This window comes from Arachis duranensis, chromosome 3 (genome assembly GCF_000817695.3).
Source record: "Arachis duranensis cultivar V14167 chromosome 3, aradu.V14167.gnm2.J7QH, whole genome shotgun sequence".
NCBI classification, from domain to species: domain Eukaryota; kingdom Viridiplantae; phylum Streptophyta; class Magnoliopsida; order Fabales; family Fabaceae; genus Arachis; species Arachis duranensis.
The window spans coordinates 132,990,038-133,009,535 of record NC_029774.3 but is presented as its reverse complement, the minus strand read 5'-3'; the positions used below and the strand labels follow the sequence as shown (position 1 = coordinate 133,009,535).

The following is a 19,498-nucleotide window of genomic DNA, read 5'->3' as shown; positions in this document are numbered from 1 at the left end:
CCCTATCCCAAAAAGGGAAGCCCGTGTCTCTGAGAAGGTTACGTTCTCATCGAGTTCGCATTCTTTCATCCCCAATTTCAAAAAAGAAGTCCTTTTTTTTTTTCTTCTTTTCGAAATAAGGAAAAGATCTTCGAACCCAATAACCTCCTTTTTAAAATTTGTGTACAATGACGTCGAATAATCTCAAACCCTAGCACTGCTTCGTGCTCAGGTATTTTCTTGATTCATTTTAAGGGTTTTGGTTATTAGTAATTGGATTGATTTTTATTGACCATATATTTTACTTGATCCCAATCGTTTAAAGTTTGTAAATACTAATGCATGTTGGTATTGGTGTGGATGGATACAAATAAAATAATGTATTTGGTATGATATTCTAGGGTAGCTTTTGTTCAAGTGTGCAACTTCATTGCTGGGGAACCTTATCTTTGTCCAAATTTTGAGGCAGTAACTACCTGTGGTTGCTGGTTGTGTTTGCAAACATAATTGGTACTGGCATTTTGGCTGCCGCTTGTGGATTTGTCTGAAAAATGGATCTTGAAGGCAAGAGATTTGGGATGGGTAAGAACTCAGGAAGTGCTCTATTGATTCTTTTTCTTCTGAATAATGTGACAATGTCAATATGTCATGTGTATTTTGCGGAAAACATGGTTTCTAATGATGGCGTTTACAGGAGGGTCACGTGGAAAGTATATTTGTGTAACCCTTGAATTAATAATATTTCTGATTCTTGATTATTGAATGTCAAGACATAGATTAATGATAGAATTGTTGTTGATTAGTATTGGATTCTTGAGCAAGGTAAGTTTGTAAATTCGTAATGAACTTGGCATGGTTTCATCCCAAGAAATTTCACTGTTTATTGGAGCCTCACGATCATAGATTTTTCGCGAGGTTTAAAGTCAGTGATACAACAAATAGAGCTTATTGGACATATATGATCATGAGATGATCATCAATAATAATCCTGTTAAGGCATGCTCTAACATTTTAAAGTGTAAATTGTATCTGTTTCTTTTGCAATTCAGTCGCTGATAACTTGCTGAATTTGGGTTTCATGTTCAATCATGTGTGTTAATTCATGAAGTCATAAACCTGCAAGAACTCTGTTTTTCTCTTAGTAAATGTTGTTTGGTAATTCTTGGATTCAGGACATAAAGAACTTGGAGGTGGACGAGATCTCATAAACCAGTATAAGCTCTGGCCATACTATGAATTCTTCTGCAAGAGGTCACTTCCATCATCAATTTCGGACACGCACTATCTTCACAATGTGGTCGGTGACAAAAAAATTAGGAAGGGAGAAGGAATGGGACTGCATCAGTTCTGTAAGAACACCAACACAAGTGAAAGAAAAGCTTCCTTACATCCTTTTGAGTTGGATGTGCTAAATGAAGCTTTCCACATGAGGGAAATGGGTCCCATGCACCTTTCTACCGTAAGAGTCTTGCTCTTTGCTTTCTCATCATGTCGAAGGGAATTGAATATTTTGAATAGACTTGTCTGATTGCTCTCTGTGTCATTCTGGTATCTTATAACAGTCGCAAAAGGGGCTAAGGACCGCAAAGCCAAAGTCGGAGAAACAATCAAAAGGCAACAAGATGGAGAAAATTGAGGACAAAACTGTTGATAGGAAGGATGAAAAACATCGTAAGCATAAAGTACATGAGGTAAAGGATGGAAGTTGTATAGAAAACAATGTAATTAGGCGCCATGATTCTCATTCCTTGCAATTAAAGAATCACCAAGACAAGGTTTTGTCCCGTTCCTTCTTCCCTTGTTATATAATGTTATGTGTTTTAATTCTTACCCTAATACATATGCGTTTGTGAATTTTACATCTTGAAGTAAGAATGCAATTTGTCACACTAAAATCTATTTTTCTGACTCTTGGCATTTTTAGAAAAGGAGGGCTGAGACAAGCAATGATCCTTCTGTTTGCAAGAGACCACCAAATACAAGAAAGTGAGAAGCTGGATTACAGGCTCAAGTTACTTGCTTCAGTAATTCAAAACCCGATGTAAACATTTTGTACAATTGACATTTGGTTGTGCTTTTCTGCCATGAATAGAAGGACTATTGGCCTTATTACACCACAATTTCATGACTTGCCTTTCTCTAGAACTTCTCAGTTTTGTGCATAGTGCTTGTAGTCGGTTTATTTGTTTATTTATTTATTCTTTTTATAGGTCCAGGCTTGTAATCTTAAGAGAGGCGAGAGGGGAGGAAGGGACCAACGAAATTAATACCATTCTTTAATTTTTACCAGTGGTTAATCTCTAAGGGTCTGAAATTATATTCTTGCCAATATGACTCCTGCAAATGTAATATACCTGAAAAAGGTGTTTCTTCCTCTAAGTATTCTATAAAATTTGTTTGTTTGATATTTAAAATCAGTTTGTTCTGTGGTATGTGTACAAGTATGTTTCATAAACTTAAAAATAAGGCATCAAATATGTATTCTTATAGGTGGTCACTTCAATGATGACATCTTCACATGAAGATGATGTTGTAAACTGTTTGATTCAATCAAACATATTTAGTTAAATATGTCAAATTATATAGTTCATAATATCATTTTTATAAGAGCATATCATTATTGTAGTCATCATTCTTATAAGAGACTGGTAGTTTATTTTGAATGTTTATATTGGTTATACCCTGTAATATCAAGAATCTGCGTGATAATTCTTAAAATAGGTTTAATATATTAAAGTTAATTTGGTAAAATTTGTATCTTTTAAAAGTAGTTTTTAAAAGCTAATTTTTTAAAAGTTATAGCATTTTTGGTAAATTAAATTAAAAACAATTTTTAATAAGCATAAATAATAAGTGTATTTGGTAAAATTACTTTTAAAATAAAAAAATATTATAATAGACATTAATGTAAGAATTAAATTTGAATATTAATTAATGTACGAGGTTATATTAGATTTTTAAATTTTAATAAGTACAAGTCAACTTTAAAATTTTTTTCTTAGATGCTTTCAAAAACACTTTTAATTTTTAAAAGTTGCAAGTACAAACACATAAATTTTTTTATTTACCTAACGCAAAACAAAGTGTTTATACTTTTGAAAAACACAAGCATCTCTTCAAAAAATTTTACCAAACTAAGTATAATTGTATTATACTTTAGGGCTATTATAGTATTTTAAATTCCTTTTTGTTGGGAATTATTTTATTCTCAGCTTCTACTATGTAAAACTGACTTTTCTAAAAACATTTAATTACCCACAAATATTTCTAAATATAACTTGCAATGAAGATGGGAATTAATTATTTTCAAATAATTATTTCCAAAGCAACTTTATAAACCTTAGAACAAATATTCCATTAATATTTGCTAGTAGAAGCTGACTGTATATCTTTAATTTGATCTTATCAACGAATGAACTAATGAAGTACTGAAAAAGGATATAAAAATAAGTTAAATTATTTAATTCGGAAAAAATATCTAAAAGTTCTTACTAAATTTTCAATCATGACTATATAATTTAGTTAGAAAATGCACTTAATTGTGCGGGCACAAAATTTCAAGTAATCTACCAAAGATATTGATTTCAAATCACATATAGAGATTTTCTTCCTAAATCATGCATCAATTGTGCTTCAGGAGAATATAATAATGTCTTTGTATATTAGAGTATGTAACTTTATGCAGTCTTTTCTTTTATTTTTTTAACAAGAACTTTATCCATTATCTAATAATGTTTGTAAAATGAGCAAATTCATGTATCTATTAGTAAGGCATTTTAAATGAGAACAGACCAATACCAATAAATTATCTAGGAGCAAAAATTCATATATAGTTCATAAGTTGAAGTCTAAATATTACAAAAAAAAAATAATTTTGATGCACTAATAGTGTAAAATATTTTATATAGTTGTATAATCATATTTATTTTTTTTAGGACTATTTACGCGATTAATATAAAAGATAGTTATTTTTACTGATACAATGTTACGTAATTAAATACACGTGTAAAACTACTTAATATAAGCTTTCGGGATGGGCTGGTAAAGCAGTTAGATGAGGAAGAGGCAACAGAACTGGAATTGATGCCAACTATTGAAGAATAAAAGATGCAGTATGGGATTGTAAGTCAACAAAAACACCAGAAAGTGACGAATATAATATGAATTTCATTAAGAAGTGTTGGAAAGAAGTTGGGAGGGAGTTCACTGAAGCAGTCATGGAGTTTTTCCGGTCATCTAGGTTACCTAGAGATTCGAATGCCACTTGGGCGGCATTGGCACTGAAGTTCGTTGGAGTTAAAGAAATAAAAGATCTTAGGCCAATTAGTATGATGGGTTGTGTGTATAAGGTCATATCTAAGGTGTTGGTTCGGAGGATGAGGAAAGTTATGCCAGGTTTAGTAGAAGAGACGCAAAGTGCTTTTGTGAAGGACAGAAAAATACATGATGGGGTTTTGATTGCCTGTGAAACTGTGCAGTGGCTGAAGTCAAGAAAAAAAAGCGCAGCGATAATTAAACTCAATTTTCAAAAAGCGTATGATATGGTCAAATGGAGTTTTGTGGATATTATTTTTGCAGAAGATGGACTTTGGCCATAAGTGAAGGGGGTGGATGAAGGACTGTGTTTGCTCTGTGTCTATGTCAGTTCTTATAAATGGATCCCCCTCTAAGCCATTCAAAATGGAAAGGGGTCTACGACAAGGAGATCCTTTATCCCCTTTTCTGTTTGTGCTAGTTGTTGATATTCTACATAGGATGGTTGGGGAGGCAGTGAGGAATGGACGCATCTCTCCGCTTTTGGTTGGACCGGATAACATCGAGTTGTCACACTTGCAGTTTGCAGATGATACTATCCTATTCTGTCCAACTGAGGAAGAGACAATCAGGAATTACAAGCGATTGTTGCGCTGTTTTGAGATGATGTCTGGGTTAAATATTAATTTTGAGAAGTCCAGTTTCATTCCGGTTAATAGTGATCAGCATTGGGAGCGTAAGATGTGTCATTTGCTGGGTTGTAAGGAGGTGTCTTTACCAGTCCGATATCTTGGCATTTCTCTGGGAGCGAACCCGAGACTTGTTAAGACATGGAAATCAGTAATTGACAAGGTGGAAGAAAAGCTAAGTCTGTGGAAAAGACGCTCAATAAAGCGATAAACTGATTTTTATTAAATCTGTTCTGAATAGCCTGCCTATTTACTATTTGAGCTTGTACAAGTTGGCAAAGACAGTACCGGAGAAGTTGATCTCCCTCCAAAGACGTTTCTTGTAGAGTAAAGAGGATGGGAGGAATGAGATGCCACAAGTAAAATGAAAAATGGTGATGGCTTCAAAAAAGGCAGGTGGATTGAGAGTTGGTGATGCAATGATTCAGAATACAACTCTGCTGTTTAAGTGGTGGTGGAGGTTTTCGAAAGAGGACTGTCCTTTATGGAAGAAAGTAGTATGCTCCTGTAATAACATGAATCATTTTGAGATGCTATGTGGTCAGCTTGTTTCTACAAGAGGGGGTCCTTAGAAGGATATTTGTCAGTTATAAATTAGAGAGCCACAGGTCAAAGAAAAAATAATCAGAAGCTTGTCTATGAATGTAGAAAATGACAGAACAGTCCAATTCTGAGAGGATATTTGGTTACCTAATGGTGCTTTGAAAGAATTGTTTCCAAGATTTTTTTTTGTCCCAAACCTTAAAGGATCTGTTATAGGGAATTGCGGGTTTTGGAATGGGTTTGAGTGGAGATTTCCAATGGAGGAGAGCGTTATTTCAATGGGAGTTGGAACTAGTAAACCAACTACATGAGGTTTTGCAATCAGTTAAGCTAACAACTGAGAGAGGGAGGATAGAGTGGTCTGAAAATTTGATAGATCTGGTATTTATTCGACTAACTCGTTTGTGCAGGTGTTACAGGAAGCAGTTCTTCCGGAGGAAATAACAAGCTATAGTTTCACTGGTGCTATTTGGAGGGGTTTCGTCCCACCAAAGATTGAGTTGTTTTCTTGGTTTGTATTGGTGTGGAGGGTGAATACTAAGGAAAAACTGTGTAGATTAGGTGTGATTAACCAAAATGATAGTATGTGCGTCTTATGTTGTAAGTCTGTGTAATCTACTTTTCATTTGTTTGTTGGTTGTGAGGTTTCTTGGCAGGTGTGATGTGATTGGCTATTCGCTCTTGGAAGGATATGTACCATGTCAGGTACAATAAAGAAACACTTTGAAAGTTAGACGAATGTTGCAGCAAGGAAGGATGAGAGGAAGAGGTGGTTGATTGACTTCTTTGCCGTTATCTGGACAATCTAGTTAGAACCGAATGATAGAATCTTGAGGAATCAAGGCTCAAGTGTAGTGGACATTATAAACAGGTCCTTTTTACTATTCAATGAGTGGAATGATGGTGAATCTTGTGGTTGTTGATGGCTATGCTGAAGATAACTAGGGATTGATTTATGTTTTGAGTTGTCAGTTGTTATTTGCCAAAGTAGACATGAATTGTTTTAAGAAGAATGATAAGGGACCAACAAATTTTGTGATTTGTAGCCATTAATTAGCCATTATTAATATTTTTAATGGTGTGAGATTACATCAATGGTATGAAATTACTTATTTTTCTTTTGATAGTTAAATGCTGACTAAATTTTAATAAAAGTGCCGACTCCTAGACTTTCTCTTGTTTCAAATTTCATAATAGTTTATATTTTATTAATACATTCAGGGATATATACATTACCAAAATAATCATATGGTAATATTATAATTAATCAGCTAGAGAGTTGGAGTATTTCCTGAAATAAAACGTTGATAATTTCAAGGTCATATGACAAAGAATGGAAAATAACTAGAGTCGAAGTATATATTTTCAAAAGTGATTTGTTAAAAGACGGAACATGCATTTAGACTTTTTTAAGTTTTAATCAAAGATGTCATTCGCGATGATATATGTAAGAATTCAGATTACTTATGTCTTAAAATTGAGTTTGTTTTTGAGTCCATGCACCTTTACCGAGACACAGTTTTAATAATGTAATTATGTTTCCTAGAAATACTCATTTCATTATGTTCTAAGAGGACACCAAAGTCATCATATATGTTTGCGTTTCATCTGGAACAAGAGGGTCATCATGATGTGAAGGAATATCATCAGGGTCTCTTTTGGGTTTGACCCATCTTCCATGATCATTACAGACCAAACCTTTGTTAGCCAATTGGTACCAACATTGTGGAATCCTAAGCTCATCCACAAGCATGTCACAATACTTATTAACCAAAGCAACATCCCTTTTAGCTTCATTCCTAAACGGTGTCTCACTGCTCAAGTAGCCATCAACAAGGTGAAGGTATGTCTCCAAGCTATGAAACCCTGACAAGTTCATCCCTCCACCTTTGAGATAAGGAGATGTACCAACATCAAGTTTCAACTCAGCACCAACGTGTGTGTAAACCCATTCCAAACTTGTTATTTCATCAAACACCTTGAAGGCCTCATTGAAAACAAGCCCTGGCATTCTATGCACCCAATCTTGCTTCACCACAACACGCAGTGTCTTCACTCCCATTTCTTCCAACTCTTGTTTGAATGTAATGTTTCCAACTCTTGGTGCCCCAAAAGATATTACACTAATTGGAACATTATTTGGAACTTTATATGCTGTTTCATATGCATTCAGCAACGCCAATGCACCACCCAGGCTATGCCCAGTGATTGTGACACTAACTTCCTCACCTTTTTGTTCATAGAATTTCACCAATTTTGTAATCTCCTTCATCACCTGATCAGACGCACTTGATTTGTTATACCTTGTTGTGTCACTCTTGGAAGTGTAAATGCTTAAAAAGCCATGCTCCACTTTGGCGCCTTTTTTCCCAATTGGATCCAATTTCCTCTGAAAATCCTCGTACCACTCGCATGGCGCCACCGTGCCACGCCACGCAACCGCGATGTCCCGCCTTCCAATCCTACGTGTCTCTTGTTCGTCGCTTACAGCCACGTAACCAATCCAATTGGAGTCTCTGCTCCACGTGTCAGCCACGAGAGACCTCTCAAGCCAGCGTGGCAGATCGATGTGTGACATGGCATATATGTACTTAGTAACGGCGTAACCGTTTCTAGAAAGACCCAATTTCTGAAAGAGTTTGTTACGGTTGTAACGGCAACTGCCACAGTACTGGGAGAGAGAGTCATAATCAAAGGCGTCGTAGGTGGCTTGTGCGAATTCTCCGTACTTGAGAATTTCTCTGCGTAGGCAGGGATGAAGAGGATCTAGAATGTTCTCCCAGTTTGAGCAACCATGGATTTGGCGCCATTTTTGTGAGATGTCTTCTCTTGGAGACATGGTTGGCGTTGAAAGTTTCTCTTCATGGTACCTTAGCAAGTCTATGCTGCGTGAAGGAGAACGATGAAGGACATTGCAAATGGATTCCGCCAAATGCGTCGCCCTGTTTGGCCTCTTTGATTTTGGAATTTCAAGAGTCAATTCTTGATGAACTCGAACCATATTGAACCGTTTCATGTTTATGTTCATGTGATTGTGGATTACGGCGGAACTGGAGAGTGCCATGGTGATGAACATAAAAAGAAATGAAATTGGAGGGAAGAATAGTTAAAGGAGAATCACTATAGGTTATGCTGGCTGAGAATTAACAACTACTGGAAAATAAATCTGGTATATATAATATTGGTGAAGAAGCAATGTCACGCGGGGTTGTGGACGAAATATTATACAATAATGATTGACATATACACAAGGCTCAAAGCCTCAAATTAATTAGTCAGATTAGAACTTTCAACACGTTACTCAAATATTTTGAATTCATCAAAATCTATAAAATAAACGAATAAATAAACTTATTTGCGGTAGTATAATGAAAAAAATTATACAATTTCTACATACAACAGTTACTGACTGGTAACTGAATTTTGATGTTGAAAGAAAAAAGAACAATAATATAGTTGACTTAAACAAAGGCACTATTAAGTCGATTATGAAGTCCAAATTAAAGATATAGAATATCATCACTTGTGTTGGTCCACATATTTCTCACGCGGCTGGCATGTTAGTCAGGTCAATCTAGTTTTGGGAAGATAATTGTTATTTGTTAAGGTGGCCAAATCAAGACCAAACAAAGACGCTACATTGCCATGAACAAGTAACCATGAACATTTGACTTCTACTTAGACAATGGAATAAGTAGACGTTCACATTGGTCATTGCTAATTTCGTACACCAAGAAAAAAAAAATAATGAAAGTTGGTCATTGCTAATTTCGTACACCAAGAAAAAAAAAATAATGAAAGTGGTACGTAATTCAAAGTAGTGGTGTCTTCATCTAAGACTCCACAATCAAAATTGAATCAAGAATAAGTAAAGAACAGATATAAGCCAAGTTATTAAGGCACAAAATTTTAATTCTAAACGAATGTATGTGTTGGAGAGTGCAATGCTTTTTGACATTCTCATGTAAACATTTGTTACCTGATTTCTCCTCTCGAATGCACAAGCACCAAAGTTATAGTTGTATCTGGTTCCACACTCCTCATCTGAGCTTTTTTTTGCCCGTCCTGTTTTAGAAACAATCATTCATGGTGAACACTACCTTAACCACAGAGGCTTAAGGGAATGGAGAAAGATACAATGGCAAGTCACTGTGACAAGAGCTGCTTGCATAGTTGCATTTCTCGATTCGTCATCTGAAATTGCAGCAACGTGGTCGACCTTGGCCTTTTGATAATTTGTCCCAAAGACAAATCATCTGCCTTGGTGATTGGTAGTGTGCAGTGAAGTAGCCATCCATGCATCCATACTGACAAAACTTCCAGTTGTGCGCGTAATGGACTGCTCCTGTGCTTGTATTATACCGCTCAACCCACATTCCCATACTTACATCCTCCATTTTGAACAGCTGCCACCATAAAACATATCTATTTCAGTCACCTATCAATTTAGGTGAAAACTCACTTGCAGTTTAGTCAATTGAGAACCGTTGGATGACAATTTAGTCAAATATGTCAAATTATCAATTATCGGCTTCCCATGAAGATAAATACATGAGTTTTCACCTTCAATTTATATTCATGTGCCAACATTAAACCTTATTATTATTACTATTATTATGGTGCTCAAAAGTAAAATTCAGAAGTAAAAAGAATATTAAGGCAACTAACCCTTAGCTTCCTATCTTTATGTTGAGATAAGATGAAAGTAACAATATCACTGGAAATTACATAAGCAGGCCCATTTGCATAAGGAGGATATACTTCTTCTGGCCACTCCTGCAACAATAAAATGTAAAACCTCAAGAGAACAGAAAACACAACACCATTCTTGTGAAATGGTCAAATATATGGAATTATATTTAAGACAATGATGATATCAAAGAAAAAAATAAGTCAACTATATAAAAGAAAAACAAGCATGAAAGATCACTACATCTTAAAAAAAGGTATTTGTATATACTATATATTACTAATAATGACATAATAATAGTAATGGATGCACAACTCATGTATTTGGCAGCTGTCATACCTCATAAGTAACAGCCCATTTGCCATTTCTGAGAGGTCGATGCAAGAGATTGAGATTGCCCATATAAAGGGACTTTCTCTGGGGTACCTTCTCGATTTCTTTCAAGACTTTATCCACCCTAATGAACGTATCATCATCACATTTCATAACATATGCAGCACTCACATTCTTAATCTGCATGAACAAATGTGGACTTAAATGCCAGTCACCAAAAGAACCGGAGAGGAAAATGAAAATGTTCAAAAGTGAGCTCACCCCAAACTCACAAATGGCCACAGTTTTAAGCACAACAAGCTCATAGCGATCCATAAAGGGCAAAATGACAATATCGCCAAAGTAAGCAGCCTCCTTCTTCAGCACTGCATTTATTTCCTTCCTTGGATTCTTCAGTTTATGTTTTTAGTATGCACAAGGAATACACGGAAAATTTAACGATACGGCCATATCTTAACAATAGAAAATACAAGACAAATATATGAAAAGTACACTGAGCATAGAAATCCTTGTGTATGTACAAATGTACAATATCTCTGCATAACATCTATGTGATTCTATCACTCGGTCCAATGACTTTCAATCAAATCAACTGACTAATGTTGAATTAAAGAATCAAGCTAGTATAATTACTAGTTAAAAGAAGATACTACATGGAAATAACTAATAGTATTTAAAGTTCTGTTCATAAATCTCACCCCTGCACAACAAATTAAGAGCTTAAAATTTCAAAAGCCCCACTTGAAGCTTAAACCAGAGGTTCTGTCATTGTTCAAAATCTAAAGTTTTATCAAAAAGTAAAAAATAAAAGATAAAAATCCATAAAAGGGCCTTAGGAAGGTTGAGTTCCTCTTTTATATACAGGATTTTTCATAACAAGCATCTGTTTGGGCTAATGTCCCAAGTACTGAATGAATATATCCTTCTATCAATGCTAGATAACAAGAAATCTTACCAGTGCAACAAAGAACCGTACTACTACATCTGAATACTTTATTGCAGGTGATTGCATCCATGTTTTTCTAACCGCCATACGTTCTGCGAAGTGATTTGAAGCAGAAAGCACTCCAATGAGAAGTTTAATAGGGTGTTTGGGTAAAGGACTGGCTTTCCAGGACTCTGACATTTCCAGTACTCTTTGAGGTGAGAAACTAGGATGGGAAGTAGGAAGAGAGGTGGCATGAATTGAATGAACATCCACGTTCCCTTTAACTGCCAATCCTGTAGCATCTTCAAGTGTAAAACCCTGAAGATAAGTAAATAGAAAAGGTCAGGGTGAAAACACATAACACCAGTAAGTGAAAGCAAGGTTACATTACAAATGTTATCTCACAACAGATTAGTGTAATGAGAAGCCATATATGTAATTATAGATATTTAGGATAGCTATTAGATGAGAACTTCTATATTGTCTCAAGAAACTTACAGTGCGGTATGGAAATGAAGTTACATGGCGACCCCCAACGTTAATATGAAATCCATCAACACCAGCACGCAACGTAAGGACAAACATTCTACCCTCTATAAAAGGAAATGGCCAGGTCACTGCTGGCTTCTGTTTACGCCCTATAAACCGCTTAAACCATGATGTCGTCTTGGACTCTTTCGGGTCCACAATCTCATTCCGCATCCATCTTTCACATTTTTTGTATCCATCGACTGCCAAATATAATGATACATGAGTTATAAGGAAATGCGAACAGGGAAGATAAGACAGAGATGTAATCACCATAAACAACAGACTAGCATATTGATGACAAAATGCTAAAATAGAAATAAAACAACTAAATACCAAGATAAAATACCCTATTCACTAAGTGTATTATATATTAATATAAGATAAAACCACAATAAGCAGTACATTTTCTTAGGTTTCCAGATTCATGGTTTCTAAATCTCTAATAAACTTTCTATAAAATGACCAATTGAAGTTTCCCTCTTTTCCTGAGACCTTTTCTATATTTCTTATTCAATCATTTCCAAGAATATTGAAACCGCATATATGTTTTAAAACAAGGACAATGGAGGCTGAAATTAACGATTTTATAATATGGTACAAGATAAATACAAAATATGATAAACCATACCAAGCATTCCATCTTCGTCCCCAGATGGCAGACCATCACACCTTTGAGATGATCCCCAATGCATTCGATAACAGGTGTTATGCTCGATAACTGGCTGTTTGCTCCAATCCCCTCTTATTCGAGGATTCAAATGAAGAATTTTTGGAGGATCCTCCCCATCCACTGTCTTTAGCCCTTGCAATTCAACCATGAATTGTGAAACTGAAACCAATCCTTCACCTTTCTTCGACTTGGAAAGCTGGGGAACATACTCCTTATGAGCATGATGAGGTGTCCCAACCACAGTGATGGAAGAACCGGCTGCAAGCCCGCAAGGAAGAAACATCAAATTATCTCCTTTCACCAGTTCATCCCCACTCATTGATACCCATGAAGGGCATGACTCAGGTTTTTCATCAAAAATAGAGCTTTCTCCTTCTGCTGGTCATGCATGATTTCCCCAGTTATCCTACCATATCGCGGAGGAATCTTCTTCAAGGGTTCAGGACCATGTTCTGCCTCCTTCATTGGCTCCATGCTTGGCCTCAAGGGTGCACCCTGGTCCCTATTATCCACTAACCTCCGGTGAAGTGCATCTCTATAAACAGAACTCACAAAAGACTTGCTCAAATCTGAATCTTCAGAGCCTCCATCATCTTCCCCATCCAATCTACCATGACTCTCAACCCCACTTAGCGTTGATACAGTTCTTAGAAACTTTGGAAACTTACATGCTATAATTACCAAGTATAACCCCCCAATGCCAAACAAAAAATGAGACAACTTAAACCTTCTCGAAATGGAAGGATCACTTTTCGTTCTCCTCATCTTCAAAAACGTCCCAAAACTGCAACACACTTCTACAGAGACGACAACAATGAGCTCAAACCCCACATACCATTCTTTGAAAGAATAAAATATTAAAATTTGAAACAAAAACAACTAGAGCTACTTATTAGGCAATGGGAGTGGACATCTTCGTAAAAGATAAAAAAATAAATAAATAACCAAAGGAAGAGATCGAGTTTAGGAATAGACGAAAGCAACCATCAATCAGAAAATTTAGAAGGAACCCGTTTCAGTTCAGCCCCGAGAAATACTTAAAGCTTCAAGCTTTGGCCAACATTCTGCAGAAAACTCGATCTCTAGATTGGTTGATTGAACCCTAAATGCCGAACCCGTGAAGATTAGTGCAAAGAAGAGAGGGAAATCAGAAATGTGAACGGGCGTCAGCCTGTAACTGAACACTATGATGATCACCCGAACGTGAAGAACATGAGGGGGACCAAAACTTTTAAAATCAATGTTGGTTTTTGACCTTGTTTGTTTGTTTTTATTACCAAATTTCCTCTGTTAATTGTCCCGCGTTTATAAATTTTTTAGTCCTCTGGTTTCGTTTCAGGAATTTCGTTATAAATTTTGTACATTTACTTACTTGTTTCAAAATAAATATACTTCGCGAATGATATTAAATTATTAATGCCATTTTGATCAATGACATACATGCTGAAACTATAATAATGTGACAGAAAAATAACCTTAACATTTGGAGAGGAATAGTGCAAGTAATACCCCAACTTAGTCGGAATTTTTTTTTAGTGGAATAATTTAACTTTCAACAAATTTTAATAGTTGAATTAGTTTTCAAATTTTTACTTTATTAGATAAATGAATCCTCACATTAAATTATTTGTCTATATAAAAAAATTGACTTAAAAGTTTTAAAAATTCTTAAGGCTTATTATCTCTTCATTAAATAACAATGTAGATTAATTTGTCTATACGTACAAGTTTTTTTGTCAATCAATTCTAATTAAGTTAATCTAATATTAACAAAAATTATTCTCATTACTCTCAATCACTCATTCACTCAAACCTTATTATTTAAGTATTTAACTTAGTTGGATTTGATTCAGAAAAAAATACTTATATGTGTAGTATTTTTTTTTTTGTCTAATTTATTACTAAAATTTAAATACAAAGATTGATGTCTAATAAAATAAATATTATAAACTTATTTAGTTATTAATTTTTTTTTTTATTTTGGGACGTAATTTAGGATATTACTCTATTCAATAAAAGCATGCAACAATGTTTGTCTTAATAAAATCAGTACGTTGAGTGATTAAACAAGAGTATTATTTAAAATCTCATCAACATTGAAAACGTTACACTATAAACATAATATTTAATTTTTAAATCAACTCAACATATATCTTAAATATTTGAATAATATTTTATAAAAAAGATTAGATGATTAATATTTTTAATTTTTTATCTTATATCTGTCTTATATTTGAATTAATATTAATCAATTCCTTTCTTTAACTAAAATGTTGATCTAGCATTACTTTATATTATTTAATCATATCTTATCACATCAACACATACAATTTGATTTCTTGTCTTCATATCTCTAATTGTATTCCTTGGCAAGTATGTTTATATTGTTCTTTTCGTTGATTTATATGCTTTCTTGGTAAAATCCTTTTCGTTTCCATCTCTTTGGCAACATAGATATATATGCCTTGCTTCAAAACTAGTTAACTTTTCATGTATTGGAAGCTTGTGCTAGTTATGGACTTATGGGAAGTGGGAACCACGTTTTCTCTTAATTTGCCGGCTTATGGTTCCCGCTATTTATTTTATCGAGGAACTTGCCACCAAACAAACTAAATCTACATTTTTTTTCCATCAGATTCTAGTTAATAACGATCTTAGTCGTGGCTTGGGACACCTGTGTTAAGAACTTTTAGGTTGTATCAGGGACGACAGTATGAAAGCCCACATATCTTGGTTAAATTGCAAACACTAGCTTCAAGTAATAAAACGATGAAAAATAAAATAAGATATTAAGAGAAAAGATTGCATATAGTCTTCTAAAATATTTGCTTAACATTTAAATACAGGTATATATTTTACTAGATTGTAATATTGTATTGCAAAATATGAAAAGATTCACTTTTAAATGAAATCAAGAATAAACATCCCTTAATTCATCATTTTGGAGAAATTTAAAAATTAGCTCCTCCCCCAGCTATGGTCATCAGAAAATGATTATTATTATTAGTGGTAATGTTAGTGAGTCGCATGTTACCTTAGCCACTTGTGTAAGCGCGTTGCTACCTTAACTTGGAACAACCATAAAACAAGGCATTAGACGATCATTGTAATTGTCTTCAGTGGCACATGCTGAACTAGCCAGATTTCCACTAGCTTAGCGAAAGCATTATGTAGCGGCTTCATCATGTGGACGAGACTTTCAATTCTAACTGCATCTGTTGCCAACAGTAAGGACATTGAACATTGAATTCAATAATCCAAATTCAAATCATGAAGGAGCCTTTCCCTAGGATTTGCATCTAAAGGAGAAGCTGCTGCTGCTGCTGCTGCAGGGTTGGCCATATGAATTTGTTGGTAAGATTAGCTGAATCAGTCAGCAGTAGAAGTGAGTGATATACTGCATTGGTGTGCAATACTCCTTCTGGTGCACTAATCACTATATACATACATACATCAGATTAATCTGAGTTTTACATTCACTCAATTCATACTCACATTTCCCTCTTTCTTGACTACACACTTTACTTTCATTTGATGGTCAGCTCCCATGGAGCACATCAGCAGAAATGCAGAATTCCCACAGATTATATATGATGCAGAATGGAACCAGTTGAAAGTTAAATTCTATTTCTATTGGGAAAAATTGAAACCTTAACTGAAAAGATGAAGTAGACTATGCTTAAGTATTTTGCAGAGCTATTCATCAATATCATAATTCAATCACTGTAATAAAAGGCAACATTATCAATGATATGGAACTATGGAAGAAAAAGATTGAACAACAATACACTTAGCTTTGAGTTTCAACAACGTATTGAGGAAGCATGCGGATGTCTTTTTGAGATGGCCTCGGAAGGGACTAGACTAGACCAGCTACTGCCTAAGATAAGCAATGTTAGTTCCAACATGCACTCAACCATGCAGATTCCAAGGAGCAAGCACATTTCTGCTTAATAATATTAAAAGCGTCATCTTGAAAGGAATTATTACATTATGGATTGAAATACACATAACAGAGTTTAACCATACATTAAATCTAAGCACCTTAGTAGAGTACCTAAAGCAAGTTTATAAATTTGCATAGGCAGATTTGAGCAAAAAGAATGACAAGCAAAATCACAGTTTGCCTTTGTCTTCTTCCTTCATCTTCTTCTGCCACCTTCTCTTCTTGTAATCTAGCAACATTTCCGGCATCTTCTCCATCAACCTGGCCGTGTTCTCCCTCTTCTCCGCGGATATCCTATCGCACTTGTGCCCTTTCCTCCTTGTTCTCATCTCCTTCCTTTCCGGATCAAACTGCCAATCTTCCCCAGCAAGAAGAACTTCCTTGCGAAGCCTAGCCCTCCGCCGGGCGCTGATGCTGAGGGGCTTCCATGCCCCCAGCTCCCAGTACCCCCACACACCCTTGGCAAGTTCATCCTTGTATTTAGCCAACTTCTCACGCCACGGATACTGATACTCCGCTGCCGCTACCGCCTTCGCCACATTACCAGCTGCAGCTTTCCCTGCCTGCCCCGCCATAACAACCTTCTCTTTCTTTCTTTTCAATTTCTACCGTCTTTCAGTGTTCCAAGAGCTGAAAATGATTTAGTCCATCAGGCAAATACACAAACACCTCATAGGCTAGGATTGCACATGGATCGGATTGGATATGGGCAAAATCTCTATCCGATCCGCACTAAACTCATCGGATCGGTTACAATATATCCGCATTTTTTTATGCTCAGATCCGATCCACACATTTGCGGATCAGATATGGGATATATCCAAAAAAAAAAAATTTAAATGTTTATTTCTTTAAAATCAAATCACAACTATTATATAATCAAAAGCATAAATAATTAACTTATCAAAGGAAGTGGACACTGATAACAGACATCAAACTAACCCAGTTCTTTTGGTTAATGTGCATGTTTGGGCGCCATTATTTTGTTAAAAAAATATCTTTTTTTCAATGAAAAAAGATCTTTTTTAATTTTTTAACGTTTTTGGCAAATTTGGCAAATTTCTAGTAGTAAAAGTAAAAACACTAGTAAAATCAAAAAAAGATCTTTTTTGAGAAGCTGTAATTTACATCTTTTTTTAAAAGATCTTTTTTTCTTAAAAAAAAAGAAGATGTTTTTCATGTAATAAATAAACAAAAAAGTACTTTTATATTGTCATACCCAAACATAATTGATAGATAAAAAGACCTTTTTACATGAGATATCCAAACATAAAATTACTTTTACTTCTCTATAAGATCTTTTAAAAAAAGATAACTCAAAAAAATATTTTTCTTAAAAGCTCACCCAAACAAACCCAATATCAGAAGGAAATAATATAATCAGCACCAGTAAATAAATAGATCTTGGTGAGGTAAAATAAGAACATTGTATCACTTCAGATAGATTATGTGAGAAAATTAAAATCAATAATTAAACAATAATTTAATAATTCAGCAGCAACAACAATAATTCAATTTAGCAGTAACTCGGAACTAAAATCATAACACAACAGCAACTCAGAACAAGAAAATTAAAAAAATAATAATAATAATTCCAGGCAACCAAATCGGAGCACCCAAAGTCTCTAATAGAAGTGCAGAACTGGACAGGACTCGCGAGGCTAGGAGATCGGAATAAGCAAAACGGTAAAAGTGCAGAATCGCCTAAAATCAAAGAAAAAGTGTAGAACAGAGGCAACCGGAACTAGGAACACGAACAGAGGCGAGGAATACCGGAGAGACTGGAAAAGCAGGGAACCAGTGAGAACAGAGAAGCTCGAAACCGACGAGCTTTCCGGGTGGCAACGAACGAGGCGGCGAGTGCGTTGAACCAGTAAACCACAATGAGCGAGAGAAATCTTTTGTGTAGCCGAGGACATCAGGCACACAAGACGATGACTGCGAGTGAGAAGGGGGATGGACGTGAGTGGGAGAAAACTCGGAAGAAAGGGATTTAGTGCAGAATGGGAGAAGAGAGGAATTTAGGATTAGGGACATAGGCAAATACACAAACACCTGTGAAGCTAATATTTGACCAATATTTTATTAAAATGTATATTTCCACACATTTCTCCTCTTTCTTTGTAAATCGAATCACCGCAAAACACACCAATTTCTGCCGATTTCAAAGTTCTGATGTGATTAGATTCAATGACGTAACAATGGTAACAGTGATGAAATCCAACAAATTTAAAAGAAAAAACGAATCTTATGGGCAGAAAAGAATGGGTACCGTTGTGTTCCTGAACGGAATCAAGAGAAGATTGACGAAACGAAGTATCTTGGAGCTCGCAAGTCGCAACCCGCACTGAGACTCTGTCCCCAACTCCAAACCCTAATACAATCACGGATTTGTCTATGCGAAAAAGTATAAATAGTTTCTTTTTGGACAAAAAAAATATATCATTTTTGTCGGGAAAAAACTTTAAATAGTTCTGATAATTATTTTTAAGGATAGATCCTCAAAAAAAAATACTCTTTTTGGCTCTTAATTTTTATTTTTATGAAACTGATTAACTACTATATCAATATTTAAAACTAATAAATCTATAAAAATAAAAATTAAGAGTTAAAAAAATATTTTTTACTTGAGAACCTCTTAATTTTTTTAAAATAATTGTCAGGAGTCTAATTAAATATTATTATTTTTATGATTATGATATTTATCTTAATTTTCAATACTGCGTGAATGATCTCTAAATTAGTAAAATTATAATGAAGGAATTGAAAAATGCCAATTATACTATAATTATAAGGTAAATATCCTTTTCGATTTGTAGTCTTTTTTTACGGAACAAATCGTTTCTTAATCATCACTAAACTTCAAGCAAGTTCTCACTTATTTATATAATTTGACCGTTCGATTCTTGTAATCGGTTGTAAAGTCAGTTGGAGA

The 19,498-nt window shown here is 34.9% G+C and overlaps 4 protein-coding genes across 9 annotated transcripts; 1 reads left to right on the top strand and 3 right to left on the bottom strand.

The window, feature by feature from the left end:
• LOC107481994 (probable mediator of RNA polymerase II transcription subunit 19b) lies at positions 1-2,400 on the top strand. Of its 3 annotated transcripts, XR_001590670.3 has the most exons (6): positions 1-211; positions 381-561; positions 1,152-1,438; positions 1,542-1,754; positions 1,904-2,020; positions 2,190-2,400. XR_001590670.3 is itself a non-coding variant. In XM_016102357.3 (5 exons), exons 2-5 carry the CDS (start codon positions 531-533, stop codon positions 1,967-1,969), a joined length of 597 nt encoding a protein of 198 aa, XP_015957843.1. In that variant the 5' UTR covers positions 1-211; positions 445-530; the 3' UTR covers positions 1,970-2,099. The 3 variants fall into 3 exon arrangements, 2 of the variants coding, with proteins under 2 accessions (XP_015957843.1, XP_015957842.1); XM_016102357.3 differs by lacking the exon at positions 2,190-2,400 and having other exon boundaries at positions 445-561; positions 1,904-2,099; XM_016102356.3 differs by lacking the exon at positions 2,190-2,400 and having other exon boundaries at positions 1,904-2,099.
• Positions 2,401-6,909: 4,509 nt separating this feature from the next.
• Positions 6,910-18,238, bottom strand: LOC107481996 (phospholipase A1-Igamma3, chloroplastic). Its single transcript, XM_016102358.3, has 2 exons — positions 18,229-18,238; positions 6,910-8,591 (listed from the first exon to the last, which is right to left on the bottom strand). Exon 2 carries the CDS (start codon positions 8,539-8,541, stop codon positions 7,033-7,035), a length of 1,509 nt encoding a protein of 502 aa, XP_015957844.1. The 5' UTR covers positions 8,542-8,591; positions 18,229-18,238; the 3' UTR covers positions 6,910-7,032.
• Positions 9,256-13,907, bottom strand: LOC107481997 (hydroxyproline O-galactosyltransferase GALT2-like). Its single transcript, XM_016102359.3, is given in 8 exon segments — positions 9,256-9,871; positions 10,134-10,241; positions 10,495-10,668; positions 10,750-10,878; positions 11,444-11,734; positions 11,915-12,147; positions 12,576-12,990; positions 12,993-13,907. Coding segments are annotated over 8 exon segments (1,956 nt in total). The 5' UTR covers positions 13,383-13,907; the 3' UTR covers positions 9,256-9,655.
• LOC107481998 (uncharacterized) lies at positions 16,379-18,977 on the bottom strand. Of its 4 annotated transcripts, none has more exons than XR_008007091.1 (3): positions 18,836-18,977; positions 16,675-17,193; positions 16,379-16,563 (listed from the first exon to the last, which is right to left on the bottom strand). XR_008007091.1 is itself a non-coding variant. In XM_016102362.3 (3 exons), the coding sequence occupies exon 3, from the start codon at positions 17,136-17,138 to the stop codon at positions 16,734-16,736; it is 405 nt and encodes a 134-aa protein (XP_015957848.1). In that variant the 5' UTR covers positions 17,139-17,193; positions 18,337-18,501; positions 18,836-18,959; the 3' UTR covers positions 16,537-16,733. The 4 variants fall into 4 exon arrangements, 2 of the variants coding, with proteins under 2 accessions (XP_015957848.1, XP_015957847.1); XR_002373198.2 differs by having other exon boundaries at positions 16,379-16,497; XM_016102362.3 differs by adding an exon at positions 18,337-18,501 and having other exon boundaries at positions 16,537-17,193; positions 18,836-18,959.
• Between the last annotated feature and the right edge of the window lie 521 nt (positions 18,978-19,498).